General features: G+C 43.3%; 3 protein-coding genes across 8 annotated transcripts in view; 2 read left to right on the top strand and 1 right to left on the bottom strand.

The window, feature by feature from the left end:
- ADAL (adenosine deaminase like) overlaps positions 1 to 27381 on the bottom strand; it is a 105220-nt gene that overhangs the window by 18801 nt on the left and 59038 nt on the right. For 2 of the 6 annotated variants that reach the window (XM_060148887.1, XM_060148871.1), the window contains exon 1: positions 4580 to 5284. The exons of 1 other annotated variant lie outside the window; for it this stretch is intronic. The gene's annotated coding sequence lies outside the window, so the exon portion shown is untranslated. Of the gene's footprint in view, positions 1 to 4579; positions 5291 to 27381 lie in introns of those variants that run through there. 3 more of the 6 variants (XM_060148898.1, XM_060148907.1, XM_060148917.1) reach the window with 3 other exon arrangements.
- Positions 4701 to 7950, top strand: LCMT2 (leucine carboxyl methyltransferase 2). Its single transcript, XM_060148782.1, has one exon. The coding sequence runs from the start codon at positions 4983 to 4985 to the stop codon at positions 7041 to 7043; it is 2061 nt and encodes a 686-aa protein (XP_060004765.1). The 5' UTR covers positions 4701 to 4982; the 3' UTR covers positions 7044 to 7950.
- Positions 14596 to 27381, top strand: part of LOC132528401 (protein-glutamine gamma-glutamyltransferase 5-like) — a 38209-nt gene continuing 25423 nt past the window's right edge. Inside the window, 5 exon segments of the mRNA XM_060164300.1 lie at positions 14596 to 14671; positions 21182 to 21361; positions 22860 to 22981; positions 25602 to 25732; positions 25788 to 25963. Of these exon segments, the coding sequence (XP_060020283.1) occupies positions 14596 to 14671; positions 21182 to 21361; positions 22860 to 22981; positions 25602 to 25732; positions 25788 to 25963 (685 nt within the window).

Raw genomic sequence — 27381 nt, 5'->3', positions numbered from 1 at the left:
CCCGTACGCCACAACTACTGAAGCCTAGAGCCCGTGCTCCACAACAAGAGAAGCAATGAGAAGCCCGCGCACCGCGATGAAGAGTAGCCCCGGCTCACTGCAACTAGACAGAGCCCACGCACAGCAACAAAGACACAATGCAGCCAAAAATAAAATTTTTTTAAAAGACAGTGGGTTCGAGTCCCTCCTAAGTCAGGGATCATGGGTTCAAGTCCCAATCTGAGGTGCAGGTGGGTTCGAGCCCCAGCCCGTGGGTTTGAGTCCCACCCGAAAAGGAGTGCAGTTTCACACCTAACACAGTGCCCAGCATTTTGTAGGTGATAAATAAATCCTAATTTCCCTTTACCTCTGAAGGCAGCTTATAAATTAAGACAAAATTCCAAGTGAAATTCAGTGATTTTCAAAGTATGGTCCTCAGATATTAATGATGATGATGTTGATAAGAATAGCAGTTTCCATTCAGAGCCTACCAGTTAAGTGGCAAGCACTTTTAATAATATTATCTATAACCCTCCCCATAAGCTTGTAAAATAAATATTTTCACCACATTAAAAATCACTAAATTGATACTGAGAGGGTTAAATAAGTTACCAAGATATTAAAATGGGCAATTAAGAAAATAGTTTGTAGAGATCTAGACAGAGCCATAGAAATCCACAGAAAGGCTAACCCAGTATGAGATAAATTTCAATAGAATTTCAATAAAATGCCGTAGTAAGTGCTTAATAGTAACAAATGAAAAAAGACAGACTATTTAATCAGTATGTTTAATATGTCTACTGAAGTACATAAGAGATGTCATTAACACAGAAAAACATACCTTGACATAGTAAAGTCAATTTGTCATAAATTGACCTATAAAGTAAATGTTAATCAAAATATTCCCAAAATTATTCCTTAGAAATTGATTTTTAAAGTTCATGTGGAAGACTTAACTTGTAAAATTATTCAGAAAAAAATATGAAGCTCAGAAGAATACCCAATATGGGTGAAGGTGAGAGTAAAAGTTCTGGTGGGAGCAGAACTTGGTATGATATTTTTGGAAGGTACTTTGGCAACACACACACACACACACACACACACACACACACACACACACACCCACATACTTTTTGACCCAATAATTATACTTCTAGGAATTTATCCTGTATCTTATAGGATACGTACAAATACACTTCTTGTAACATTATTTATAATAGCAAAAAATTGGAAACAACCTACATGTCCATCAGTAGAGTACTGGTTAAATTAATTGTATATCCATCCAACTGAATATCTATGACTATATGGAAAGACTTCTATAATATAGTGTTATTTCCAAAAAGTAAGTTGCAAAAAAACATTGTTCACAAAGATGACATTTATAAACAAAGCATGTGTGTATACACACACACACTCTTATTTATATATATCTTTATTCCTAAAATAGGTATGAAAGGATACATAGAAAACTGTTCGCACTAGAAAGTGGGTTGGAAGCGGCAAAGGTCAAGGGACAGAATTTTATTTTTACTTACCTTATAAAGTTTTGCACAATTTGAAGGTATTACAACTTGCATGTAATACCTGATTACTTTTTGAAATAATTTTAATAAATTAAAATTTAAGTAATAAATTTAGATAATTCACTTATTACTTTAATAAATCAATTAAAATAAATAATTAATTTTACAGAATTGTTCATAAAATAATTAAATAACTTTTTAGAAAACTTGCAAAACAGCTTTATTAATATGAATTAGGAGAGGGAAGAACTTTTACCTTTAGACAACAGAATGACAGCCTGAAAAAGAATTTAGGACATTTTACATAGCAGGCTGTTAACAAATGTTACAGATGGCTAAATTTTCGTATAAATTTTCAGTCCTACTCTAGGATCCTGACCTGATTTTGTGGCACATTTCAAACCACCTCCAGATTGCCCCTTAACTAGTTATGAGTAAATTTACTGACCCAATAGCTACAATGTTAATCTACGGAAATTTGAAAGCCACCAAAGCAAGCACAGTTTTTACACATTTTTAAAAGTTGTTTCACTGATCATTACCTAAGCTATTGCTATCAACAATTCCATGCCCTGCCAGATTCAGTCTGCCTGGGCTGGCTTTGGCATGGATTAGAAGCAGGTGGGGTGGGAGTGATGTGCCAAACGGCAACACATTGAGATAAGATCTTTCTACATTTGTACTAATATTTCATCAAGTTAGAGCAGGGCCAAAACCAGGTCTCCTGTTCTCCTGGAGCAGGGGTCCCCAACCCCCAGGCCACGGACCGGTATTGGTCCCTGGCCTGTTAGGAACCGGGCCGCACAGCAGGAGGTGAGTGGTGGGTAAGCAAGCGACGCTTCATCTGTATTTACAGCCGCTCCCCATCGCTCGCATTACAGCCTGAGCTCCGCCTCCTGTCAGCATTATGGTGAGTATAATTATTTCATTATATATTGCAATGTAATAATAATAGAAATAAAGTGCACAATAAATGTAATGCGCTTGAATCATCCGAAATCATCCCACCCCCCAACCCCGTGGAAAAATCGTCTTCCACAAAATCGGTCCCTGGTGCCAAAAAGGTTGGGGACCACTGTCCTAGAGAACTTTTTTCCTCCCCGCCCTCCACCCCCGCCCCCAAAAGGGAACTAAGGATAATAAAAACACTTGTTACTATTTATTAAGTACTTAGTATGAGCCAGGCATTCTGCTAAATGTCTTGGATGGTAATTTTACTTGATTCTCATAATAACCCATGAGGTATTACTGTCTCATTTTACATAAGAAAATATAGATTTTTAACAAATAACCAGAAAACAACTGTAAGGCACCCATATCACAAATTTTGCTCCATTCTCTTTCTTCTTGAATCACTTTTCTTCATCTGTTCCTTACCAAAAAAGTAGTATTTCTAATATATCATGTACATTTTACTAACTTGTCATATAAAATTCATTTCTGGGGTTCCCTGGTGGTGCAGTGGTTGAGGGTCCGCCTGCCGATGCAGAGGACACAGGTTCGTGCCCCGGTCCGGGAAGATCCCACATGCCGCGGAGCGGCTGGGCCCATGAGCCATGGCCGCTGAGCCTGCGCGTCCGGAGCCTGTGCTCCGCAACGGGAGAGGCCACAACAGTGAGAGACCCGCGTAGCGCAAACAAACAAACAAACAAAAATTCATTTCTACAGCACAGTATATTTTTTTTCAAAGTCCTACAACTTTTTTTTCTCTTTGACCCTCGATAAACCCTGAAACACCACACAAAGCAGCACTTAATCCCCTCATTTTAGAAATGACTATCTCAAAGTCCAGCAAGCTCAGGAAAGTCCTTCTCCAATTCCAATTCCAAACTCCTCAAGCGTTCCATAGACCCAGCTGCCTTAGGCTGAACTTTACAACTCAGTCACTACCTTTATAGAGACAACGAAAGCCTTCAGACACGAATTCCCTCTATTTCTCTCTGCTTCCCTCACACTTAAATTTATCTTTATCTATACCCCTTCTTCCCTCATGAATCAGAGAAAGAGGATTCATTCTCTTGTCCCCAAGACTAATTTGTGCCCAGGATCCCATTCCTTCCTATTTATTCCAAGTCATTACTCCACTAATCTTCTCACTTTTCTGTTCATCAACCTCTCTCTCTCCAGTTGCTAATTTCCCTCAGGGAACCACCAGGTAAGTACAGTACTTGCTTCCACCTTAAAACAATAAAAATAAAAATAAACTTTCTTTTATCCCCCATTCCTCTTTAACTACTGCCCTGTCTCTTCTTTCCTTCTGAGCTAAACTTGAGCTGCCTCCATTTACTTATCTCCCATTCATTATAACATGGATTCTGCCCTTATTACTCCACAGAAATTGCTCTCCCTAAAGTCATTAAGAGCTCTTAAACACCACATCTAAATGACACAGTTCTAGTATCCAAATCCAAATTGGCTGGACTCCAAAACTCATGCCCTTCACCATTATACTATGCTGCTTCAAGGTAACCATACTTATAGTCATCCTGATTTCCTTCTCCATCTCAGTCACCAAATCCCAATTAATAAGTTACAAATCCCGTAAATATCTCTGCAAGCGATTTCCTACGGGTGACGACTCCCAAATACTCAAATTAGAAACTCGATTATTTTAAACCTCCAAGACTCAGACCGTATCAGAGGGAAAAATCACCTCTCTTCCATGATTCCCTCTTCCACAGACATATTCAACTTTGTCTTAGAAAACAGAACTTTGAACGTGGAGGGGAATGTCATTTTACAGCTGAGAAACAAGAGGCTGAGTGGTTTACTTATTGTCAGCTTAGCACAGAGCCGGGAATACAAGGGAATCAATAGCGTACATCTGTGGGGAAACATTGATTGGGTGAGTCACAACTGCTGTAAAGGTTTCTTCATTTTGCACCTGGCCTCACTGGCTTGTTTTCAGATTTAAATGGGATCTCTTAGTAAGCACTCGTAGTTAGCATCCGAGGAGCGACCCCTTCTCCTTGCCCACCAAAGTCAGTGGTTCTAACCCTGCTTTGCCCCTACCAGACACTCAATGCAGACCCTGCCGTCCAAGGAGCTCTGGTTGTCAGTCCCCACAGACTCACCTCTTAAAGATTTTTGTCAACAGTTGAGTCAACTTATGACAGCTTAAATTTTCACTTCAGACAGGAAGGCTTGTAGAAGAGTGATAACCCGCGCTTCCCTGACACAGTCCACGTGTCCACAATAAGCCGCAGCCGTTCGTCTTGCCGCGAAACTGCAGTCCCAGAGAATCAAAGAAATGTCAATCACAGCCGAATGTCAGCACCAGCTGCACCCTCCTCAATACTGATTGGCGAGGTGCGCTCTTCCCGGAAGTGACGCACACCTGTCCAAGGAAGAGGCGTCACGGAGCGGGGTGCGTGGGGGGGGGTGTGATTTTTCCGTACAGAGTCCGCGAGGTGGCTACTGGGAAACGAAAAGGCAGCTCACCACCGGGACGGACCGTCGCTCCTGAGTTCCCTAATCATGGGCCCGCGGAGCCGCGAGCGTCGGGCCGGGGCAGTGCAGAGCACCAACGACAGCAGCGCCGTCAGCAAGACCTCCCTGGCTGCGCGCGGGTACGTGCACGACGCCTTCGCCGCCTTGCTAGTTCCAGGGACCGCGCGCCGCGCGCCGCTCATCCACCGCGGCTACTACGTCCGCGCACGCGCCGTGCGGCACTGCGTGCGCGCCTTCCTGAAGGGGACGTGCGCGGTCCCCGGCGCGCCTCGCGCCCAGATCCTGTCGCTCGGCGCTGGCTCGGACTCGCTGTATTTTCGCCTCAAAACTGCGGGCCGCCTGACCCGGGCTGCCGTCTGGGAGGTAGATTTTCCGGACGTGGCACAGCGCAAAGCGCAGAGGATTCGAGATACGCCGGAACTGTGTGCGTTAACCGGGCCTTTCCAGAGCGGGGACCCCGGGTACACGTTGTGCTTTGAGAGCTCGGACTACTGCATCCTGGGCCTGGACCTGCGGCAGCTTCAGCGATTGGACCACGCCCTTGGCACCGCGGGCCTTGACGCAGCCGCACCGACTCTCCTCCTGGCTGAGGCCGTGCTGACTTACCTCGAGCCGGATGATGCCGCGGCCCTCATCGCCTGGGCCGCCCAGCGTTTTTCTAATGCCCTTTTCGTCGTCTACGAGCAGATGAGGCCGCGTGACGCCTTTGGCGAGTTCATGCAGCAACATTTTCGGCAGCTGAATTCTCCCCTGCATGGCCTGGACCGCTTTCCCGACGCGGAAGCCCAGCAGCAGCGCTTCCTTCAGGCCGGCTGGACCGCCTGCCGTGCCATGGACATGAATGAGTTCTATCGCTGCTTTCTTCCCGCAGAAGAACGCCGGCGCGTGGAAAATCTCGAAACTTTCGACGAGTTTGAGGAGTGGCATCTGAAGTGCGCCCACTATTTCATTCTGGCCGCTTCTCGGGGAGACGCCCTCTCCCAAACTCTGGTGTTTCCACCCTCAGAGACGTTTCCTCGGATAGATCCTGCTTCCCCTTCAGGAGTCTTCCCTGCCAGTATAGTCACTGGTGATAGCCAGGGCCCAGACCTTAAGAGATATGGGCACGCCTCGGTCCTTTTGAGCCCAGGTCTTATTCTCAGTGCTGGAGGATTTGGAGAGCAGGAGGGGCGACATTGCCGAGTGAGAAAGTTTCATTTGCTCTCAAGATACTGTGACTTTGAATGGAAAGGCAACCAAATATGCAGTTGGGGGGCTGGAGCTCAGTGGGATGGACGCCTTTATCACACCATGACAAGACTTTCAGATACTCAGGTTCTGGTTCTGGGAGGGAGACTGTCCCCAGTAACTCCAGCCTTGGGGATTCTCCAGCTTCTTTTTTGCAAGAGTGAGGATAATAACCCTGAGGACCTAAATGTCACAGTCACAAAGGTCGGCCCAGAAGAAGATTCCACTTTGTCATGTTGGCGCCACTCGACAACAGAAGTGTCCTATGAGAATCAGAGATATTTGTTTGTGTATGGGGGCCGCAGTGTGGCCGAACCTGTACTAAGTGACTGGCATTTCCTACATGTGGGGACAATGGCTTGGGTCAGGATCCCAGTGGAGGGAGAAGTACCTGAAGGTCGGCATTCCCACAGTGCCTGCAGCTGTCAAGGGGGAGCCCTCATTGCTGGAGGTCTGGGTGCTTCTGAGGAACCGTTAAGCTCTGTACTCTTTCTGAAACCAATCTCTTGTGGATTCATCTGGGAATCAATAGCCATCCAGCCTCCCATTACCCCAAGGTACTCCCACACAGCTCATGTGGTCAATGGGAAGCTTTTGTTGGTTGGAGGGGTCTGGATTCATTCCTCCTCAGTTCCTGGAGTGACTGTTATTGATCTGTCTACAGGACTGAGCTTCGAGTATCAGATTGACACAACATGTGTGCCATGGCCGTTAATGTTACACAATCATACCAGCATTCTCCTTCCTGAAGAGCAACAGCTCCTGCTCCTTGGAGGTGGTGGGAACTGCTTTTCCTTTGGTACCTACTTCAACCCGTGTACAGTGACATTAGACCTTTCTTCCTTAAGTGCTAGGCAGTAAGGACTGGACTTGTGATATATTCAGGACCCACTAAAGTAGACAATAAAGCTTTCCAAAATAGTATTTGACTCTGGCTATAGATATTACCACTCCCCTGTTCCCATTCCTTTTTTTGTTTTTTTCTGTTCAGTGCAAAAAGAAAAAAAGTTGTTTAAACACACACCAACGTTCAAAGAGATGGTACAAAAATAAAACATAAATAGGCCTATCTGAAGAGAGTGGTCATATAGTCCTAGAATAGGAATTGGGGGCCTTTGGGTCCCTGTATCTAGTTTACTGGTCTTCCTCCCATTTTCTAAGCTGAGTTTATCCATTTACTGAGTTACAATGACCTGTAGCCTAAGTCAAGTGAAACTTTTCCCAATGCCAGGCTTTGTGATTTTAGATGGGACCTTGGAAGAAGTTTCACACAGATCCTTGGTAAGAATACAAGGCTGAATATAGGTGAAGGGACATGGTATTGACCTCGTTCTTCATGTATGAAACCTGAAATGAACCCAGTTGCAGTTTGATTAAAGCATTGTGCCATTTAGTGCAGCAGAGAACTCTGTGATAGCTTTAATAAGACATTTGTATGACTTTATTGACACATGGTTTTGTTCCATTTTTTTGCCACCAGTTCTATATTTATTTAGAATTATAAGTGCTAATAAACCAAACATTTGATTTCTCAGCTCATTTTGTATATGGTATGAAAATATTTTGCTCCAGATCTACTCCACCCTTCACTATGTTCTGTGTACCAGGAGGCCAACCTTTATGAATTGCATCAATGAGTTTACTTGTTCTCTGGTGTTTGGTGAGTTCCATCAGTCAGAGGTACCAGAGAGGGATGGTTGGACAGTGAGAGTATTCCAGGTGTTTCCCCTACCAGTCTGCAAGTTGGCATTAGCTGCATTTTTTTTTTTAATAAATTTATTTATTTTTGGCTGTGTTGGGTCTTCATTGCTGTGCGCGGGCTTTCTCTAGTTGTGGTGCGTGGGCTTCTCACTGCAGTGGCTTCTCTTGTTGCAGAGCACAGGCTCTAGGTGCATGGGCTTCAGTAGTTGTGGCTCGCGGCCTCTAGAGCGCAGGCTCAGTAGTTGTGGTGCACGAGCTTAGTTGCTCTGCCGCATGTGGGATCTTCCCAGACCAGGGCTCGAACCTGTGTCCCCGGCATTGGCAGGTGGATTCTTAACCACTGTGCCACCAGGGAAGCCCGCAGCTGCATTTTTTTCGTAAAAGCCACAGCTCCTGTCATGTAGTCTTCTATAAGGTATAGCTCTAACTCTGCATCACTCCAAAGAATTCTGTATCTTAGTTGCATTAACCATATTTTAAGTGTTCAATAGCCACATGTGACTAATGGCTACAGTATTAGACAATATAGATGTAGAACATTTCCATCATTGCAGAAACATATGGACTCCACTGAGGTACTTCACCATCTTGACTTGGTTTCCCTTAACCCTGCTCAACCCCTTTTAATTAGTATCTTCATTAAACTCTCCTCAACTATCCCCTTGAAATGGACCATCTTTCATGGTGAGCCTTGTGAGATCATGAAACATCTTAGGTATTCATCCTTAAAACTTGAGCCTTAATTTGTCATCTAAATTGTGAATACCTTGTGAAATTCGTGTGTCAAAAGGTATTGGCTTTGTTGGTACTTAAGTGTACCACTTCAGTATTTCTTGTTAGTCTTCAATCCTTGAAACCTTAATAATAACTTGAGATTCTACAAGTACCTAAATTCTACAAGTACTATCAATGTTAACATCTTGATGGACTTAGTATGACCGAGAATCTTTTTTCCCTAATATTTTAATTAACAACTTTGCATATAAATGCATGTAAAAAGTGTTCAATATGAAAACCAAGTAGCAAACACAAGCCTAGTGTATGGAGAGGGCAATGTTGGCTCTGTTGGATGAAGGTTCCCAGGAGAAGACAAACTGAATAAACTGTTGTTTAACTTCAGCTTCCCTGAGACTGCACAGCCCTTTCTGGGAGAGTTACTAGTTACTGTCATGAGTCCTGGTAAACAAAGGACTTAACTATGGCTAGGCATCTGCAAGGCTATCAGTGGGCCAGGTACTAGGTTACTGGCAAGACTGTGACTGGAAGGGGAAAAGGCTGCTCTGTATTTTTTAAGTTCACCACAAGCCCACCTCCAACTTTTAGGAGCAGATCAAAGCAGAACATGAATGAAGTGAGTGTTCTCAGCTATGTAGTAGTTAGTACCAGAATTCTAACCTAGAAATAACTCCAAAGCCCAGGGTATCCCTTCCATTATGTTACTTCTTAGATGGTACCATCAACCATTACTATATCATTACTTTGGGGCCATATAGAGGGGTGGGGGTGGGAGGGGGAGGCTGTCAGGAGAATGTGGATGTATGTCAGACCTAAATTACTAGCACAGTGATGCCTATTCTCTCAAGTGCTGCCCAGTATGGCACATTGTGAGTAATTGGGCTTGTTCCACATTTCTATGTGATTACCGGATTAAGCATGTGCTCCACCTCTGACCCTACACATGCATCATACTCAGTTAAAGAGTTATTCATTTCTCAAGCTCTACTCTTTAGAGCACTTAGAGTTTTGTCCTCAACATTAACTCTATGCCTTTGGAGCAGCACTCAGAGGTGCTGGATCCCAGTTTCATAACAGTAATCCACAGCAGTTAGAGATGTGGGCCAGATTAAGAACTGAAGTTGGACTATGCTTTTTGTTTCTCCATTTCACCTCTGAATATCTTTGTTTTAAAATTCTGGTATGGAGCTCTGGGGCAGTTATGAGAGTTATCAACTTCTTGATTGCAGTTTCCAGCTGATCTTCACCCCTTTTTGCTCAACAATGGACCATGGTTACCCCATATCCATTGGAAATGAAATGAGTTCACGCTGCCAGAAGGCTAATCTGAGGGAGTAGGAACATGCATAAATGTGCTTGCGAGCACATGAATACAGGATTTTCCTAGGATGTGCTGATGCTTCACTGGGTATGACTTGGTGTGTAACTCTCAAAGTAAGTTTAACAGGGATAGGAAAGACCTTGCCCTAATATTTATGTGAAGAGTCATTTGCCACCTAATTGTCAGACTAAGACTGGGAAATAAATTGTAATAAGAATGATTTTTAGGATATTACACTACATAGAGCTTTTCTCATTCCCTAGCTTTTGTCCACATTTTTAGGCTTTTCTAATGAAAAGAGCCTCAACCTCTGATTCATATTTAGACTTGCTATTTCAGGAAAAGTTAGCAAAACTGATCTTTCTTATTCAAGGATACATCAGCAATTTAAGGAGGAAAAAAGCTTTGCCACCACCCTTCCTCCCCCATTGTCTTGCTTTTTTCTAATTATCATTTATTTCTCTATTAATATTTATTATACATACTATGTAATTCTTCATTGGCAGCTTTTTCATAAGGCCAGAATCTGACATTCCCTATCTCACAAGCTTCATCCCCTGCCACTCCTCCTCCCCTTATTGACATCCCACTTATATAGGAAGTATACCTGGGACCCAAAGGACAGAATACTGTTACATGCTTCCATTCTTTTACTTACCGTGTTCTCCCTGTTGGGACTCTTAAGACTGCCTCTCCTACCTTACTCTCAACCTCACTATCCCAACTTTGTTCATAAAACTCCTACTTGACTCAAGGCTTATCTTTGGAAATCATTCCCTGGTTCGAATCCACCACCCTTTCAGGCTGGGATGGGTTACTCTTCTGTGTTGCCAGAGCACCTTGTAACTATCATCCATATTGTGTTATAATCTATTTTCTCATCTGTCTACTCACTAGATTGAAGATCCTTGAGGGTAGGGATAGTATCTTATTCACCATTGTATTTCCAGCACCTGGAAATACAGGTGTCAACATCGGAATTGAACAACGATCTCTCATTGTTGGGGTTTAACATCACCAGATCTTTCTCATACCTTTTTAATGTAATATATCCTGTGCCACTGGCTTCCTGGGGAAGAACAGAGTAGCAGTAGTGAAAAATAATACAATGACACCCCAAATGCAAACCTGTCATGCAAACCTGTGTCCTTGGTCAGAAGTGCAGAGAGAATCAGCCAGAACCTTTAGAACACAGCTGTGATTATAAACACCTGCTTTCGGGAACCCCTCTCTTAGTCCCACTGCTTCCCCCATCTTCCACTCAGACATCTGGTGGGTAGTGACAGAGATAAGTAACCACAGAGACAGTGGATTTTTTTTTCTTATTTTAGAAGGAGACTAGCATATTAACCACATTTAACTATAAAGAAGATCCACTCCATAGTGACTTGAGCCTGCAACCTACCCTCTAGCCCAATTTCCTTTGAGTTTGCAGTTTGGGTAAGATTTGCTTGTGGTCACTTTGGGTTTGAGCTGACGACCTAGACTCACACCAGTGTCAACTCGACTAGAGCACACAGCATCGAAGTTTCTGTACCCTGCTATGTGTTAGCCAACAGCTCATTGAAAAACCCTTATTGTTAATGATAAAATGAACGTATTTACAAAACAGAAACAGATTCACAAAGAAAACAAAGTTATGGTTACCAAGGGGAAAGTGGGGGAGGGATAAATTAGGAGTTTAGGATTAGCAGATACAAACTACTATATATCAGGTAGATAACTGAATCACTTTGCTGTACACCTGAAACTAACACAACATTGTAAATCAACTATAGTCTAATATAAAATAAAAATTACATTAAAAAAATAAAATAAATGACAAAGTCCTACTGTGTAGCGCAGGGAACTATATTCAATACCCTATAATAAGCCATAATGGAAAAGAATATGTATATATATGTATAACTGAATCACTTTGCTGTACACCAGAAACTAACACAACATTGTAAATCAACTTTACTTCAATTTTTAAAAAGCCTATAGATTTAAAAAAACCTGTTGCTATTTATTGTGTATATGCTCATTATAGAAATATTTAAAAAGCAAGATCTGATACATTTAAACATTTTCCAGGACTTTCTAACCATGTTGGGGTTACACTGTATGCCTTTTTTATAAACTCTGAATAAAAATTTTCACAGCCACAAAGTAAGTTAACTTCAGGGGGATAGAATCAAGTGATTGATAGTTCTTGTGCATGACTCTTGTTCAGCTGGTGTCTGCATGACAGTTCCTCAGTTGATGAATCTCCTCTTTGATGAGTGAGTGCCTTCTCTTGCTATATCTGATAAGAATCACTTCAAGTCCCTAAGGTTACTAAGATTATGAAACTAAGATATATGGTATTATTCATGCTATTTTTTTTTACAAGCAAGATGAGAGCTATGGTCTACAAAATCAGCTCTGGGGAGACCTGAGAAAAAGAATGAGCAGGTGAAGAACCAAAGTACCGCTACCCAAGGTAGAAGAGAAGTAAATACAAAACTGAGGAGCACAGCAAATGTGTAGTCATTGGCAACCTGAATTAATGTTCTCTCATCCTGAAGAACTAACCAGATAGAACTGTGACAAAAATTCATGCTGGGGCTTCCCTGGTGGTGCAGTGGTTGAGAGTCCGCCTGCCGATGCAGGGGACACGGGTTCATGCTCCGGTCTGGGAAGATCCCACATGCCGCGGAGCGGCTGGGCCCGTGAGCCATGGCCGCTGAGCCTGTGCGTCCGGAGCCTGTGCTCCGCAACGGGAGAGGCCACAAACGTGAGAGGCCCGCGTACCGCAAAAAAAAAAAAATTCATGCTGAACAACTAAGCCAATGGCAGCTGTGTAGTTTAAGCTCATGGGATTTGGAGTTAGATAGACCTGGGATTGAATCCTGGCTTTCTTCCTTACTGGTATGTGACCTTGGGAAAGTACTTAACTTCTGTAAACCTCAGTTCCCACATCTGTAAAATGGGTGGTATAATAATGGTACCCACATCAAAAGTTGATGAGAGAATTTTATAAGACAATGTAAATAGTGCATTTTAGCACAGTGTAGAGCATACAATAAGGCTCAGTAAATATTAGCCCAGGACATGGCACAGGTAGGGAGGGATATTCTACAACCTCCCCTGAGTAGTTTGTCCCCAGTGCTTAACCAGTAAGTCCAATATATAATGACTGTTTAACACTGTGCTAGATCTTAAGCGGGAGAAACGTGGTCTCTTCTCCCCAAGAAGCTTACAATGTAAAAAAAAGAATACACACGGAACAACTGGAGAACAATTAGAACGGACAGTGTAATGTTCAGGGACTCACAGAATATCCTTGAGAAATCAGATAAAGAGTTTGAGAGATGTTACACAGCTGCACAGGTAATTCTTGGCAAAATGGGTTTTGACTGGCATGAGAAGGAGTAGTCAAAGGATGCATCAAGGATAATGTGAGAAAAATGCCTCGTATGGAAAGGATGGATAGAATATAGATGAACAGAGGCGAGAAGCAGGGCTTCCCAGGTTCAATTGTGATGATGCTTTTGGAATGCTTCCCAACACATTTTCTCTTCTTGATGATTCCTATTTGGTTCCCTTAGGTCACATAGCTTTTAACCCTAGGCCGTGAGGCTGGAGTACAAAATAAGGAGATAAGACATAAGAGAAGCACCTTCTAGATGGAAAGGGAGCTAAAGGTCCTCTGGTCCTGGAAGGGAGAGAAAAGGAGAGATTATGGTGATCATCCGGATGACACACAGAAAGATGAGAAGCCTAGAGGGGAAGACCAAGTACACAAATGACTATTTAGAGTGTGATCAGTGCTGTGAAGGAGAATCCAAGTGTTCCAAGAGAGTAAATATGGGGTTTCAGCTAGTTAGAAAAAGCTTCTGTGAGGAGTAACATTTCTATGGAGGTCTGGAGAGATGGCAGAAAGCGTGATCAGGGAAAGCATGGCTTGCAGAAAGACTTTAATTTGGGAATTTGGGAATTGGGCAAACCACCAAAAGATCAGAAAGCAAGTGAGAGGTAGAACTGTGGGCAATAGAGATGGAGATGTGGTCAGGGTAAATATGGTGGCAGAACGTGTGAACCACTGGAGCAATGCAAGCCATTGGTGAGTTTGAAGCAGAGGTATGATCCAATCAGTTTAGGTCATATGTGGTGTCTTCAGTCTCCCTGAGAATAATCAAGCCAGGAGTACTGACAAGACTGAGATTGAGTCTGGACTTTGCTATGACAGTTTCTCCGTCGTCATGAATGTCTCCATGAGCATCTTAGCAACAGATGTTGACACATGTTCTGTCACTCAACATGAATCTCACATTCTGAAGGATCATAAATATTATCATTATTACCAGTGAAACTGACAAATGTTTATAGAGAACTTTAAGGCTTCCACAAACACTGTCTACTTTATTCTCAAAGCAGCTCTGTGAAGTGAGCACTACTATTAGCCCCATTTTACATAGGAGTGAGGCTCTGGTCAGTGCTTCCTTGCTTAAGGTCAAATAAAGTAAAAAAAATCTCAGAAGGCCTGGAGCAGTATCTTAAACCAGGTTCTCTAACTCAGACACCTCTGTTCTCTCCATTTGGTCACACGACCTTCAAATAGCAGGTTCCAAACAGCTAATGAAATTTCATAATATTTACAAGGATGAGTAAGAAATCATATGAATTCGGGGGATGGGTGGGGCTGACGAGTTCAATTTTGAAGATATTGAATCTGAAGTGACTGTAGGATCTTCAAGTGGAGAACCCAGTAGACACATATTAAGGGTGTGGAGCCAGGAGAGGATTATAATATGTCTGTATCTATTTTAGAGTTAAAGATCACAAATCCAATGGATTAACCTTAACAGAGGCTGGTCTTTTATCAACATAGAAATGATTTTATGGTTAAAGCGCTTTTTTGTTCTGGAAACTAAATTTAAAGGTTGACTGTATTGGGCTTTTGTCTTTTAGGGGAAAAATCTATAGAGTAAACAGAAATAATATGAGCAGTCAAATAACATGATTTGCAAAACCATAATGAATATTGATCATAACTTAATCAAATGATTATGACTTAATTAAAAATTAGTGGCCCAATATAGTTGCTTCGCTAGGTGGGGTTGGCAATCATGTATAAGAAGCTGATGTGGGAACTATATTCAATATCCTGGGATAATTAACAAATTGAAGAAGAAAAACCAATAGATGCAGAGAAAGCTTTCGACAAAATTCAATACCCATTTATGATAAAAACCCTCCAGAAAGTAGGCATAGAGGGAACTTACCTCAACATAATACAGGCCATATATGACAAACCCACAGCCAACATCGTCCTCAATGGTGAAAAAATGAAACTATTTCCACTAAGATCAGGAAGAAGACAAGGTTGCCCACTCTCACCACTATTATTCAACATAGTTACGGAAGTTTTAGCCACAGCAATCAGAGAAGAAAAAGAAATAAAAGGAATCCAAATCAGAAAAGAAGAAGTAAAGCTGTCACTGTTTGCAGATGACATGACACTATACATCGAGAATCCTAAAGATGCCACCAGAAAACTACTAATCAATGAATTTGGTAAAGTAGCAGGATACAAAATTAATGCACAGAAATCTCTTGCATCCCTATACACTAATGATGAAAAATCTGAAAGTGAAATTAAGAAAACACTCCCATTTACCATTGCAACAAAAAGAATAAAATATCTAGGAATAAACCTACCTAAGAAGTCAAAAGACCTGTATGCAGAAAATTATGACACTGGTGAAAGAAATTAAAGATGATACAAATAGATGGAGAGATAATACCATGTTCTTGGATTGGAAGAATCAACATTGTGAAAATGACTATACTACCCCAAACAATCTACAGATTCAATGCAATCTCTATCAAACTACCACTGGCATTTTTCACAGAACTAGAACAAAAAATTTCACAATTTGTATGGAAACACAAAAGACCCCAAATAGCCAAAGCAATCTTGAGAAAGAAAAACGGAGCTGGAGGAATCAGGCTCCTGGACTTCAGACTATACTACGAAGCTACAATAATCCAAACAGTATGGTACTGGCACAAAAACAGAAATATAGATCAATGGAACAAGATAGAAAGCCCAGAGATATACCCACGCACATATGGTCACCTTATCTTTGATAAAAGAGGCAAGAATATAGAGTGGAGAAAAGACACCTTCTTCAATAAGTGGTGCTGGGAGAACTGGACAGCTACATGTAAAAGAATGAAATTAGAACACTCCCTAACACCATACACAAAAGTAAACTCAAAATGGATTAAAGACCTAAATGTAAGGCCAGACACCATCAAACTCTTAGAGGAAAACATAGGAAGAACACAGTATGACATAAATCACAGCAAGATCCTTTTTGACCCCCTCCTAGAGAAATGGAAATAAAAACAAAAATTAAAAAATGGGACCTAATGAAACTTAAATCTTTTGCACAGCAAAGGAAACCATAAACAAGACCAAAAGACAACCCTCAGAATGGGAGAAAATATTTGCAAATGAAGCAACTGACAAAGGATTAATCTCCAAAATTTACAAGCAGCTCAGGCAGCTCAATAACAAAAAAATAACCCAATCCAAAAATGGGCAGAAGACCTAAACAGACATTTCTCCAAAGAAGATATACAGATTGTCAACAAACACATGAAAGAATGCTCAACATCAGTAATCACTAGAGAAATGCAAATCAAAACTACAATGAGGTATCATCTCACACTGGTCAGAATGGCTATCATCAAAAAATCTCGAAACAATAAATGCTGGAGAGGGTGTGGAGAAAAGGGAACACTCTTGCACTGCTGCTGGGAATGTGAATTGGTACAGCCACTATGGAGAACAGTATGGAGGTTCCTTAAAAATCTACAAATAGAACTACCATACGACTCAGCAATCCCACTACTGGGCAGTGATCCTGAGAAAACCATAATTCAAAAAGACACATGCACCCCAATGTTCATTGCAGCACTATTTACAATAGCCAGGTCATGGAAGCAACCTAAATGCCTGTCAACAGACGACTCGATAAAGAAGATGTGGCACATATATACAATGGAATATTACTCAGCCATAAAAAGAAACGAAACTGGGTCATTTGTAGAGACGTGGAGGGATCTAGAGACTGTCATACAGAGTGAAGTTAAGTCAGAGAGAGAAAAACAAATATCATATATTAACGCATATATGTGATACCTAGAAAAATGGTACAGATGAATCGGTTTGCAGGGCAGAAATTGAGACACAGATGTAGAGAACAAATGTATGGACACCAAAGGGGGAAAGCAGCGGGGTGGTGGGGGTGGTGGTGGGATGAATTGGGAGATTGGGATTGACATGTATACACTGATGCATATAAAATAGATAACTAATAAGAACATGCTGTAAAAAAAATAATAACAAAAAACAAAAAAACCCTGCCTTTAATCAAAGGAACACTTTCCCTTAAATATAAAAGTAATACACGTTCAAAGCAAAAGCTTGACCAACACCGAAAAGCTCAAAGTAAAGAAAAATTTCCCTTAATTTTACCACCTACAGTTAATCTGTAACGTATTGTTTTTTAAACTTATGTTGCTTTTTAATATCTCATGAATTATTTCCCAATATCCTTTGTCCTTTTGTTGATTACATCAGGATGAGAGGAATAAAGTTTACGTATCCGACTCATTGTAGGATATTTGGGTTGCACTGAATATCCTTATGTTTACATTTTTATACACAAATTATGATTTTTTCTTAGGAAAAATTCCTAGAGGAGGAATCTGTGGATCAAAGGAATTTATGTTTTAAGGCTTTCTTTTATTTTGTAAGAAATGTTGATAAATTGCCCTCAGAAAGGTGTAACACTTTATCCTTCCATCAAGGAGAGGTATACCCATTACTGCTGAGCAAATAGCAGCACCTCTGCCTGGAGTCAAGCCACTCATCATCCTGGCCCTGCTGCCCTCACAGGCTTTTCTCTCTCTCCTCCTCTACAGCCCCACTGCCCTCCTGCCAGATTATTCTCGTACCTCACACATGCAAGCACATATCCATTCAGCAAACATCTCTGAGCACCCACCAGGTAAGGCGGGAGATTGTGGAGGTTAAGATTGTGCCTGGGTTTGATCCCAGTCCTCCCATTCCTGCATGTCAGGGACAATATGAACACCTCCATCCACAAGCTGTAAGGACATAAACGATTTCAGACACGTAAAATGCTTCTGACAGTGGCTGGCATGTAGTGAGTGTTCAGCAAACATTAGCTGTAATTATCAGCAATTAGGAACAATGCTCCGTTCTAGGCAAAGGGGGTCCAGGTGTAAGAAGATGGCCAAGGTCTCTGCTTCCGTGGAACTAATTCTAGATGCTATGAAGTGCTCTTCAGAAAATAAAAAGGGTGTTGTGATGGCAGATGATCATAGGGTGGGAGATGGGGCATCATGTTCAGAGGTCAAGGAAAGCCCCTGTGTGATGTTACCTCTGAGCCAAGACCCAAGGGGGAGACGGGCACTCAGGAGAACAGGGCTGGCTTGGTTTTTGATGTCTCAGATGGCAGGAGCTTTGCATCCCAGAGCTCATTGCAGGCAGATGGCTGTTCTAAATTCTCTATTTGTTTTAAGGCTCATAATACATGGGGATATATTTTGATCCTTTTATATCCTTGTCTTTATCTTAGTCAAGCACCAGGAGTCATGTGGCCAGGCTTTACATCTCTTACTCGTCATTAACCAGCGTGGGCTGGTGGCCAAGGCAAGAAGGACTTGTGGGCATTGCCATGTTTTTTTTACTAATTGATTCTGCTTGATTTCCTGCTTTGCTGAACCTCTTCCTAATCCTCTTGGCTTTCTTTGCCTGCTCCCTTGAAGGCCCTCCCTTTTGTTCTCTAAAGTCATTGTCTGCCTGACATGAAAAGCACTTCAGTGAGCCAAATGCATAATTATATTAAGTAAAATAAAAACAAAAACAAAAACAAAAAACTGAGTCCCCTAATGGAGAATGAGTTTTCTCCATGCATTGTATACCTTGGGCGTGGAGGGGAAGATATCTTCCTTCTTCCCCCTCCCCTTTCCTTCCTAAACCAATAGTTGGCCTGGGTAAAGGGGAAACAGAGTGGGCTGCCCTTAGGAACAACACTTTGAGCTGTGGGCAGCGGCCAGGAAAAGGCTGCCCCCAGTCCCGTTCCCCACTGTGGAGGTGATGCACACACCTGTGTGCTCTTCACTGCCCCTTTCAGGTATCTGATCTTTCAGGATCGAATGGCCATTGGTTGTTATGTATCGGGTGGAGAGGCTTCTGTAAAGGTTCAGTAGGTCCTGGTATGAAAATGCAGGCCCCTCAGGAACAAATGAGATGTATCAGTTTCCACCAGGATCTAGGCTAGTTGCTTTCAAACTTTTTGACTATAACCCACAATTTTTGTCATGATCCAGTTATATAATACATAAAATTATGCTTGCTTTTCCTCTGTAGGGTGCATTGTGATATTTTCTATTCTATTCTTTAAAAAAAGTATTGGCCACATTTCTCTAAATTTCTTTCACGAACTACTAATAGATTAGACGTGTTTACAAAATGTTGTTTAATAACTCACAGGCATCTGTCTTAGATCTTGCCCTGAATTTTCTCGTTCCAATAATATAACTATTTAAGTGCCGAAGTTACATTTAAGAGGTTGAAAAACTTTGTACTATTTGATCCAGTGATTCATCTTTGAATCTGCCTCAAGGAAAGATTGTTACTAGGAGGGAGGGCCAAGGGACCATCATGCACGTTCTGTTTTCAGCCAGATGTTTGACAAATTTGTGGGAAAGATGCAAAATGAAAGCTGGATTTGATTTTAGACTGTGAAGGAAATTTAAAAACACCTAATCCAATTTCCTCACGTAAAGAATTAGATGTAATCACAGCTAGTTGAACAACTATACTTAAAGAGTATTTCCTAATGGCTCAGTGTTAACGTGGAAGGAGTCTCCAACAATAATACTCCACTGGCCTCTGCCTTAAGTCTTAATGCTTAGAACCATCGTATTACCAATGACTTGGACAAAGACCTGGAAGACTGTTTAGCCAGTTCCCAGAGAGTAAGATAAAGCGTTTAGGTGAAATAATTAGGACTCAAAAAAAATCCAGCCAGGTAACAAAGATGGGCTAAAACTATCAAAGTGAACTCATTTAGTGAAAATATAGAGAACTTATGTGAAGAAAGTTCAAAATGCGAATGGCACAGAAACTGGCTGGAGCAAACACGAGTTTTTCCGCAGCATCCCCAGCCTCTACCCACTAGACACCCGTAGCAGCCTCTCCCCGAGTTGTGACAACCAAAAATGTCTCCAGACTTTGCCAAATGTCCTCTAGGGGGCAAAATTGCCCCTGTTGAGAACAACTGAGATAAACTGAGGTACTAATGGGGGAAAGGACCTAATGAATTTTTATCACCAGCAAAAATAACAAAGCAAATGCAATCTGAGGCTGCATTATTATCAGTACTGAGAGCAACTACTGATGACCGAGTGCTTACCCTGCACCCGCCACTATGCGAAGGTCTTTACTTGTGAGTCCTCACTTAATGCCCACATGAATTCTAGGAGGTAGGAACACCATTGTCACCATTTTTTTGATGTCTAGGGACCTTAAGTGGCTTGCTTAAGGTTTCACAGCCAAGATGGTGAGAGCCTGCACCTTGCCCATTATGCTATGAGAGTTTTAAAATTACACACTAAGTGTACATCCTAGGAAGCAGCCAGTACCCTCATCCACCTGGAATGTGACTGAGAAGCAAGAAATAAGCTGCAAATAACCCTGAGGTGCCCACCCTCCCCCATATCCTAAAGCAGGGACTTGCCTGTAGCTGAGGTCCCAGCCTCCAGTCAGCTCATTGACTTAATTCATACAAAATTCGAGTATACTCTTTCTTCTATCATCAGGATAATAGAGTAATTTTTAGAAAGATTGTCAACAAAAGTGATTAAGAGTACATGGCGGCACTTTGAGGTTAAGTTTCAGTTATCTGGAAATGTTGTGCTGTCTGGGACCCCAGTTCTCGAGCACTGTGGCTCCAGGTCCAGGTCCAGAGGTCACTGGGATCACGATGCTGAAATGCTCTCTGAGGCTGAGTCCTGAGATTAGGGGGCAGGTGGCAGAGGGCTAAGATCTGGACAGCAGTCTTAACCCAAGTCAGAGCCAGGTGCCATGAAATGTCAAGAAGTGTCAGGGGATGCTGAGCCCAGGGAGCCACAGCTGGGCAGTGACCTGTCCCCCCGCCAACCCCCGTCCCAGTGGCAGCCTTGGAGCTCAGGTCCGTCGACCTGCAGAACGCCAGGAACAACCAGGAGCCTCACACGCAGGAGGTGGGCCTGCAGTGGCTCATCATGCGCCACGGTGAGTCCTTCACAATCCAGCTGCATTTCAACCGACGCTTCCACTCTGGGACCGACTACATCATCTTTGTGGCTGAGACAGATGAGCCCGCCCCTCCCCAAGACAAAGTTCACCTCAAGGGCCCCTGCCTCTCCTTTCTGAACTTCCACATTTTTTTGTGTGTGTGGTACGCGGGCCTCTCACTGTGTGGCCTCTCCCGTTGCAGAGCACAGGCTCTGGATGTGCAGGTTCAGCAGCCATGGCTCACAGGCCCAGCCGCTCCACAGCATGTGGGATCCTCCCAGACTGGGGCACGAACCCGCGTCCCCTGCATCAGCAGGCAGACTCTCAACCACTGCGCCACCAGGGAAGCCCTTGCCTCTCCTTTCTGAACCGCCCTCCCCTCTCTTCTCCTGGGACCCCGGGGACCCTATTAGCGCTGTTAAGAAAAGATTTGGCCAACTCAGCAAACTAAGATTGTGATAATAACAGACAACTTTTAAATACACAACAGGCACTGTGCTAAAAATTCACACACACTAACTCATTTAATCCCTGTAACAAGACTTTCAGGTGGGTACTACTAAGATCCCATTTTACAGATTGAAAAAATGAGGCCACAGATCGTAAGTGCATGGCCAAAGACACCCAGTGGCAGTAAAAGGATTAGCAAGTGGTAGGAGAAGGTAAGGGTCCTCCCAGTTCCTCTGAAATCGTGTCACATACATTTTGCACCTCACTTTGGGGTCATTCTCTCTTATACAGGACCACAGCCCACCGAGCTGCTGGGAACCCGAGCCACCTTCTTGCTCACCCAGGCCCGACAAGGCAATGTCTGGAGTGCTTCTGACTTCACCATTCATGCCAACTCACTCTTTGTCTCCCTTTTCACACCAGCCAATGCAGTCATTGGTCCCTACACTCTGAAGATGGAGATCTCTCAGGGCCCTGGTCACAGCACAACCCACCCTCTGGGGACTTTCATCCTGCTTTTTAACCCTTGAAGTGCAGGTATAACTTGCTCACAGGTTGTAATTCTAACTGATCCATTGGGAACACTCCGTGAGGATCTACTTAGAAAGCCCTGAAGATAAAATGCTGCACATCTATGCAATGTGTTACCATGGACTCACTAAAAATCATCTTTACAGAGAATTTTTAATGGCATGATGAAAATGTTCATGGTGTGATGTTAAGTGAAATCAATTAGGAAATGGAACACATATGATTCTAATTACATATATGTGCCGAGAAAGAAAGCACAGCCAGAATACACTAAAGTGTAACGATGGCTGTTTCTGAGTAGTAAGAAGGGGAGATCTTCATTGTCTTGTTTCTGTCATCCATATTTTCCAAATCTCAATGAAAAGCTTGAGGCTTTTATAACCAAGAAAGATCATCTTTTTTTAAAGTACAGATTATATCGCTGGCCTCTAGAAAAGCACACAGGCTTTTAAGGGATCCAGTCTTGATTTCTATTGCCATCAACCCATTGCTTATCTGATTATCCAGCAAGATACTGCCATTACTGTTTTTAATTTTATTACTGTTTGTTTTTTGGTTTGGGGCTTTGCCCCCTCTGCTATTCTTAACTGCTCAGAGGATGACGTCTACCTGCCAAGTGAAATACTGCTGCAGGAGTATATCATGATGGACTATGGCTTTGTTTACAATGGTCATGAAAGAGTCATCACCCCCTGGCCCTGGAACTATGGGCAGGTAACACTGTCACCTGAAGTGGGCCTTAGACAACTCTATTAGGTTATGAAGTGCCACTAACAGAAGTCAGGATGTGCAGTGCTGGACCAATTTCCCTTCCAGTAAGAGGCACAAGGAGGGAAGGGGAGATGTCTTTCCTTCTCAGTTTTTAATATTCTATGAAAAACTTAAAACATGGAGGTTCAGGCTACTATAATGAACCTCCATGAACCTCTTACCTTCAATAGTGATCAATTTGTGGTGTATTTTGTTTCATCTAATCAGGGATTTGCAAACTATAGCCTGTGGGCCAGATGTGGCCCACTGCCCGTTTTTGCATGGCCCAAGAGTTTAGAATCGTTTTCATACTTTATAAACTGCTGAAAAAAAGAATTTTTAAAAAATAACACAGTCGGGCTTCCCTGGTGGCGCAGTGGTTGAGAGTCCGCCTGCCCATGCAGGGGACGCGGGTTCGTGCCCCGGTCCGGGAAGATCCCACGTGCCGCGGAGCGGCTGGGCCCGTGAGCCATGGCCGCTGAGCCTGCGCGTCCAGAGTCTGTGCTCCACAACGGGAGAGGCCACAACAGTGAGAGGCCCGTGTACCGCAAAAAAAATAAAAATAAATAAATAAAATTAAAAATAACACAGTCATCCCTTAGTATTTGCAGAGGATTGGTTTCAGGACGCCTCCACAGATACCAAAATCCAAGCATGCTCAAGTCCCTTATATAAAGTGGCATAGGCCGCTCTCGCCTTCTGAGATGGCCCACGCTCTGTGGAGTGTGTTTCTGTCTAAATAAATCCACTTCTTACCTATCACTTTGTCTCTCACTGAATTCTTTCCGCCCTGAGACATCAAGAACCTAAGCTTCATTAAGTCCTGAAACCAGATACTGAAACCCCTGCCAGGTGGAGGAAGTTAACTGTATGCTGCCACAACTGGCAGGACCCAGGACCGGTTGGAACCAGAAGGTTGATGATGCTGACTCCCACTTACCTCACACCAACCAATCAGAAGAAAGTCCATGAACTGATCACACCCTCGTCTTTGAACAATTACTATAAAACTCCTCACTACCCCCTCCAGGTTGGGACACTCAGTTTTGCGAGCATTAGCCCTCTGTGGCCCCCTTTGCTTGGCAAAGCAATAAAACTATCCTTTTCAACTTCACCCCCCAATAAATAAATAAAAAATAAAGCGGCATAGTATTTGCATATAACCTATGCACAACTTCCCATGTACTTTTAAATCATCTCTAGATACTTATAACACCTAAAACAATGTAAATGCTATGTAAATAGTTGCTGGCACTGTGCAGCAAATTCACGTTTTGCTTTTGGGAATTTTCTGGAATTTTTTTCCCTAATACTTTTGATCCTATTGGTTGAATCCATGGATGTAGAATCCACGGACACAGAGGGCCAACTGTATTTTGTGATGTGCAAATTATATGAAGTTCAAACTTCGGTGTCTAATAAACAGCATTTCATTGGAACACAGCTATGCTCATTCATTTAGGTATCATCTGTGGCTGCTTTCATGCTACAATGGCAGAATTGAGTAGTTGAGACAGAAACCCTATGGCCTGCAAAGCCTAAAATATTTATTGTCTGGTCCTTTACAGAAAAACTTTGCCAATCCTTGGTGTATTCTCCCCCATTCCTCGCATCTCATCACTGGATTTTTGGGAAGTGAATTACCCTATCATTTAATCGAGTAATACTTCCAAATATAGTTCTAAAAGATGATGACTCTCTGAAAAACTGAGCCACAATACAGTATTATAACTGAAATAATGAACAGCAATTCTTTAATAACACCAAATATCCAGTTAAGGTACACAGCGGGGGACCTTTGACTCTGGGCAACTTTACTACTCTCAACCACCAGCCGTGGCTGGGATAGTTTCTCTCCGCCTCCCACTGCCTTCTCAGCCCTGTCCACACCCACCGGGAGGGAAGAGTGGGTTGGGGGCAGGAAGCAGGGAGCCTTGCTGAGGAAGATCAGGTTCCCTGTTCTCCAACAACTTGTGTAATTTTTTGACACTTAGAAAAATACCAGGGTATTTGGTAGCCAAAAGGGTTACGACACATGTAGCAAATACATGTTGTAGCTGTATGTCATGAGTGTACACTGGCTTCTCCTGTGCTCACACCATCAGCACTGAACCCTCTACCTGATTTGAAGGTTCTCCACGCTCTTCCCCCTCTCCTCACATGCCTGGCCTTATATGTATCCATCCGATCTCTTCCTACTCTCGCAAGTCCTCCAGAAGGAAAATCTCTGAGCCTCTGTCTCTGGTACCCATCATGCCCAAAGATCTTGGGTGAACGCCTTCACCCCGCTCTCTTCCTGTCTACCTTGTCCTTCCAAGCCCACCGGCTCCAATAGCCTTCTCTGATGCCTTCAGCTGACTCGCATCTTTCCAAATTCCATTTGCATTTTCCATCAGAAACACACAGGTTAGTTCTTCAAAATTCTGAATCTTATAACACATTCCCAACTTGACTTACAAGCTCTTTGAAGGCAGGAACTTGTCTGATATTTAGCCCCACCCCAAACGTCGGTGTTACTGACTTGGCTTCAGAATTCTAGACGTTTTTACTCTTCTCTTTGTTCTTCCTTGAAATCCCCTGGAAGTTTGAAGAGGACATGATAGATATCTGCTTTCAGATTCTGAACAAGAGCCTGTACTTCTTAGAGAACCCAACCAAAGACTACTCCCAGTGGAACAATGTGGTGTATGTCTGCAGGGTGGCGAGCGCCATGGTAAGGCCAGAAGCTTCCCCGGCCCTGCCTGAGCTCCACTCCCCCCACCGCACCGCGAAAACCCAATGATGACAGCGGTGTGCTGCAGGGGAGCTGGAGAGAGGACTACTCCCAGGGGGTCAGCCCACTGGAGTGGACGGGCAGCGTGGCCATCCTGTGACAGTGGGCAGCCAGGGGCGGGCAGCCTGTGAAGTATGGGCAGTGCTGGGTATTTGCAGCTGTTATGGGTACTGGTGAGTGAGGGGGAGATGGGAATGCAGAATCACTTATTGACTCTTCGTGATAACTCTTCGAGGTTGGGCTGGGATTGTCTCCACTTCACCTGAGTTAACTGTGGCCTGTCCACAGCCCATGGCTAAGGAGTGGTGGTCACTAGACTCTTAACCAGCACACTCTATAGTCTCAAGGAATCCTGCAATAACCAGGGAAGGTGTGACCTGCTGCAATCACTCTTCAGTCTCCTTGATGGAGCAGTTAGGCTATTAAAATGGTCACCTGGTCCCAAAGTGGAGGCAAAACTGGCTTGTTTCTGACACCTGCTCAGGCTTCTCAGCTCAAGGTGAGCCTGGAGTCAGGGGCAGGTTGAGGGAAGCTTGAGGTGCAAGCAGATAATCTGGAAGCCTGATCTCATCTGTGGGCAGAGTTGGTGGCTCCCAAACACTTCTCAGAGAGATGCTTGAGGAGTTACAGTTAGAGATTGACTACTTTGCTGACTACCCTTAAGGAGCATCCATGCTTTACGCATTATCAGTTATTTACAATTTAGTCCCAAGTCATTGGTCAGATTATCTGTGAAGATGAGGGAAAGATGGAAAGCACTGTGGTGCCTGCCTGTCTTCCCCCAAGAGGCAGGAGTACCTTGCACAGTGCTGCCTGTTACATTGTGATGCTCAAGAAGTGTTTACTGAACCGATGTGTTGACTCTGAGTTGGAGAACGAGGGAGCACAGAATGGGGAGGACAGAGACAGGGTCCAAAGACAAAGTTCTAGACTTTTCTGAGAGGGGCAACATAGCTTGGCAGTTATGTACAGGTGCTACAGACAGTGGAGGGGTTTAAATATGAGTGTTCAAATCAAGTGACCTCATTTTGTTCATTTGTTTTCACGGGAAAATGCTCAGCACAGTGCCAGTATTTAGTACAGCCAAATTTGCCTTGGGCTGGGATGTCCCCGACTAGGCAGGTGTTAAGGAGGAGGGCTCAGGCCTTTAGACCCTGCAAAGAGAGGGAGAAGGTCTAAGTCTGCATCTTTGCTCCACCTCCGAGCCTCTCCCCACGGCTAGGCCCTAGAGGCTACGACCTTTGAGCGAGGGGAAAGCTACTCCTGCCAAGTTGCCTCTGGCCACTGGCAGCCCTGGTCTAACTCTCACCAAGGGTTAAGGGTTTGTGAAAGCCCAGGAACTGTGCTGGCAGTGGATAGGCGACTGTGGACAGGTGGCGTCCTTTGGGGATCTTCAATGAATCGAAACAAAAAGATTGGTCATTCTTAATAGTCCTCTTACATTTCAAAGCATTGTAATCCTCCCAGCAGCCTCAGCGGGCACCATCTGCTCCTAAGCAGGACAGGGGTGGGATAAACCTCTCTCTAAACTCACCTTGCTTGCTTCCACACCTGGCTGTCGGCTTAATTTCATCTGGCCCTGGTCAAGTGT

The sequence above is a fragment of the Lagenorhynchus albirostris genome, chromosome 1 (assembly GCF_949774975.1).
Source record: "Lagenorhynchus albirostris chromosome 1, mLagAlb1.1, whole genome shotgun sequence".
In the NCBI taxonomy this organism is placed as follows: domain Eukaryota; kingdom Metazoa; phylum Chordata; class Mammalia; order Artiodactyla; family Delphinidae; genus Lagenorhynchus; species Lagenorhynchus albirostris.
Note: the sequence above shows the minus strand (reverse complement) of the source record. Positions and strands in the feature narration are given on the sequence as shown.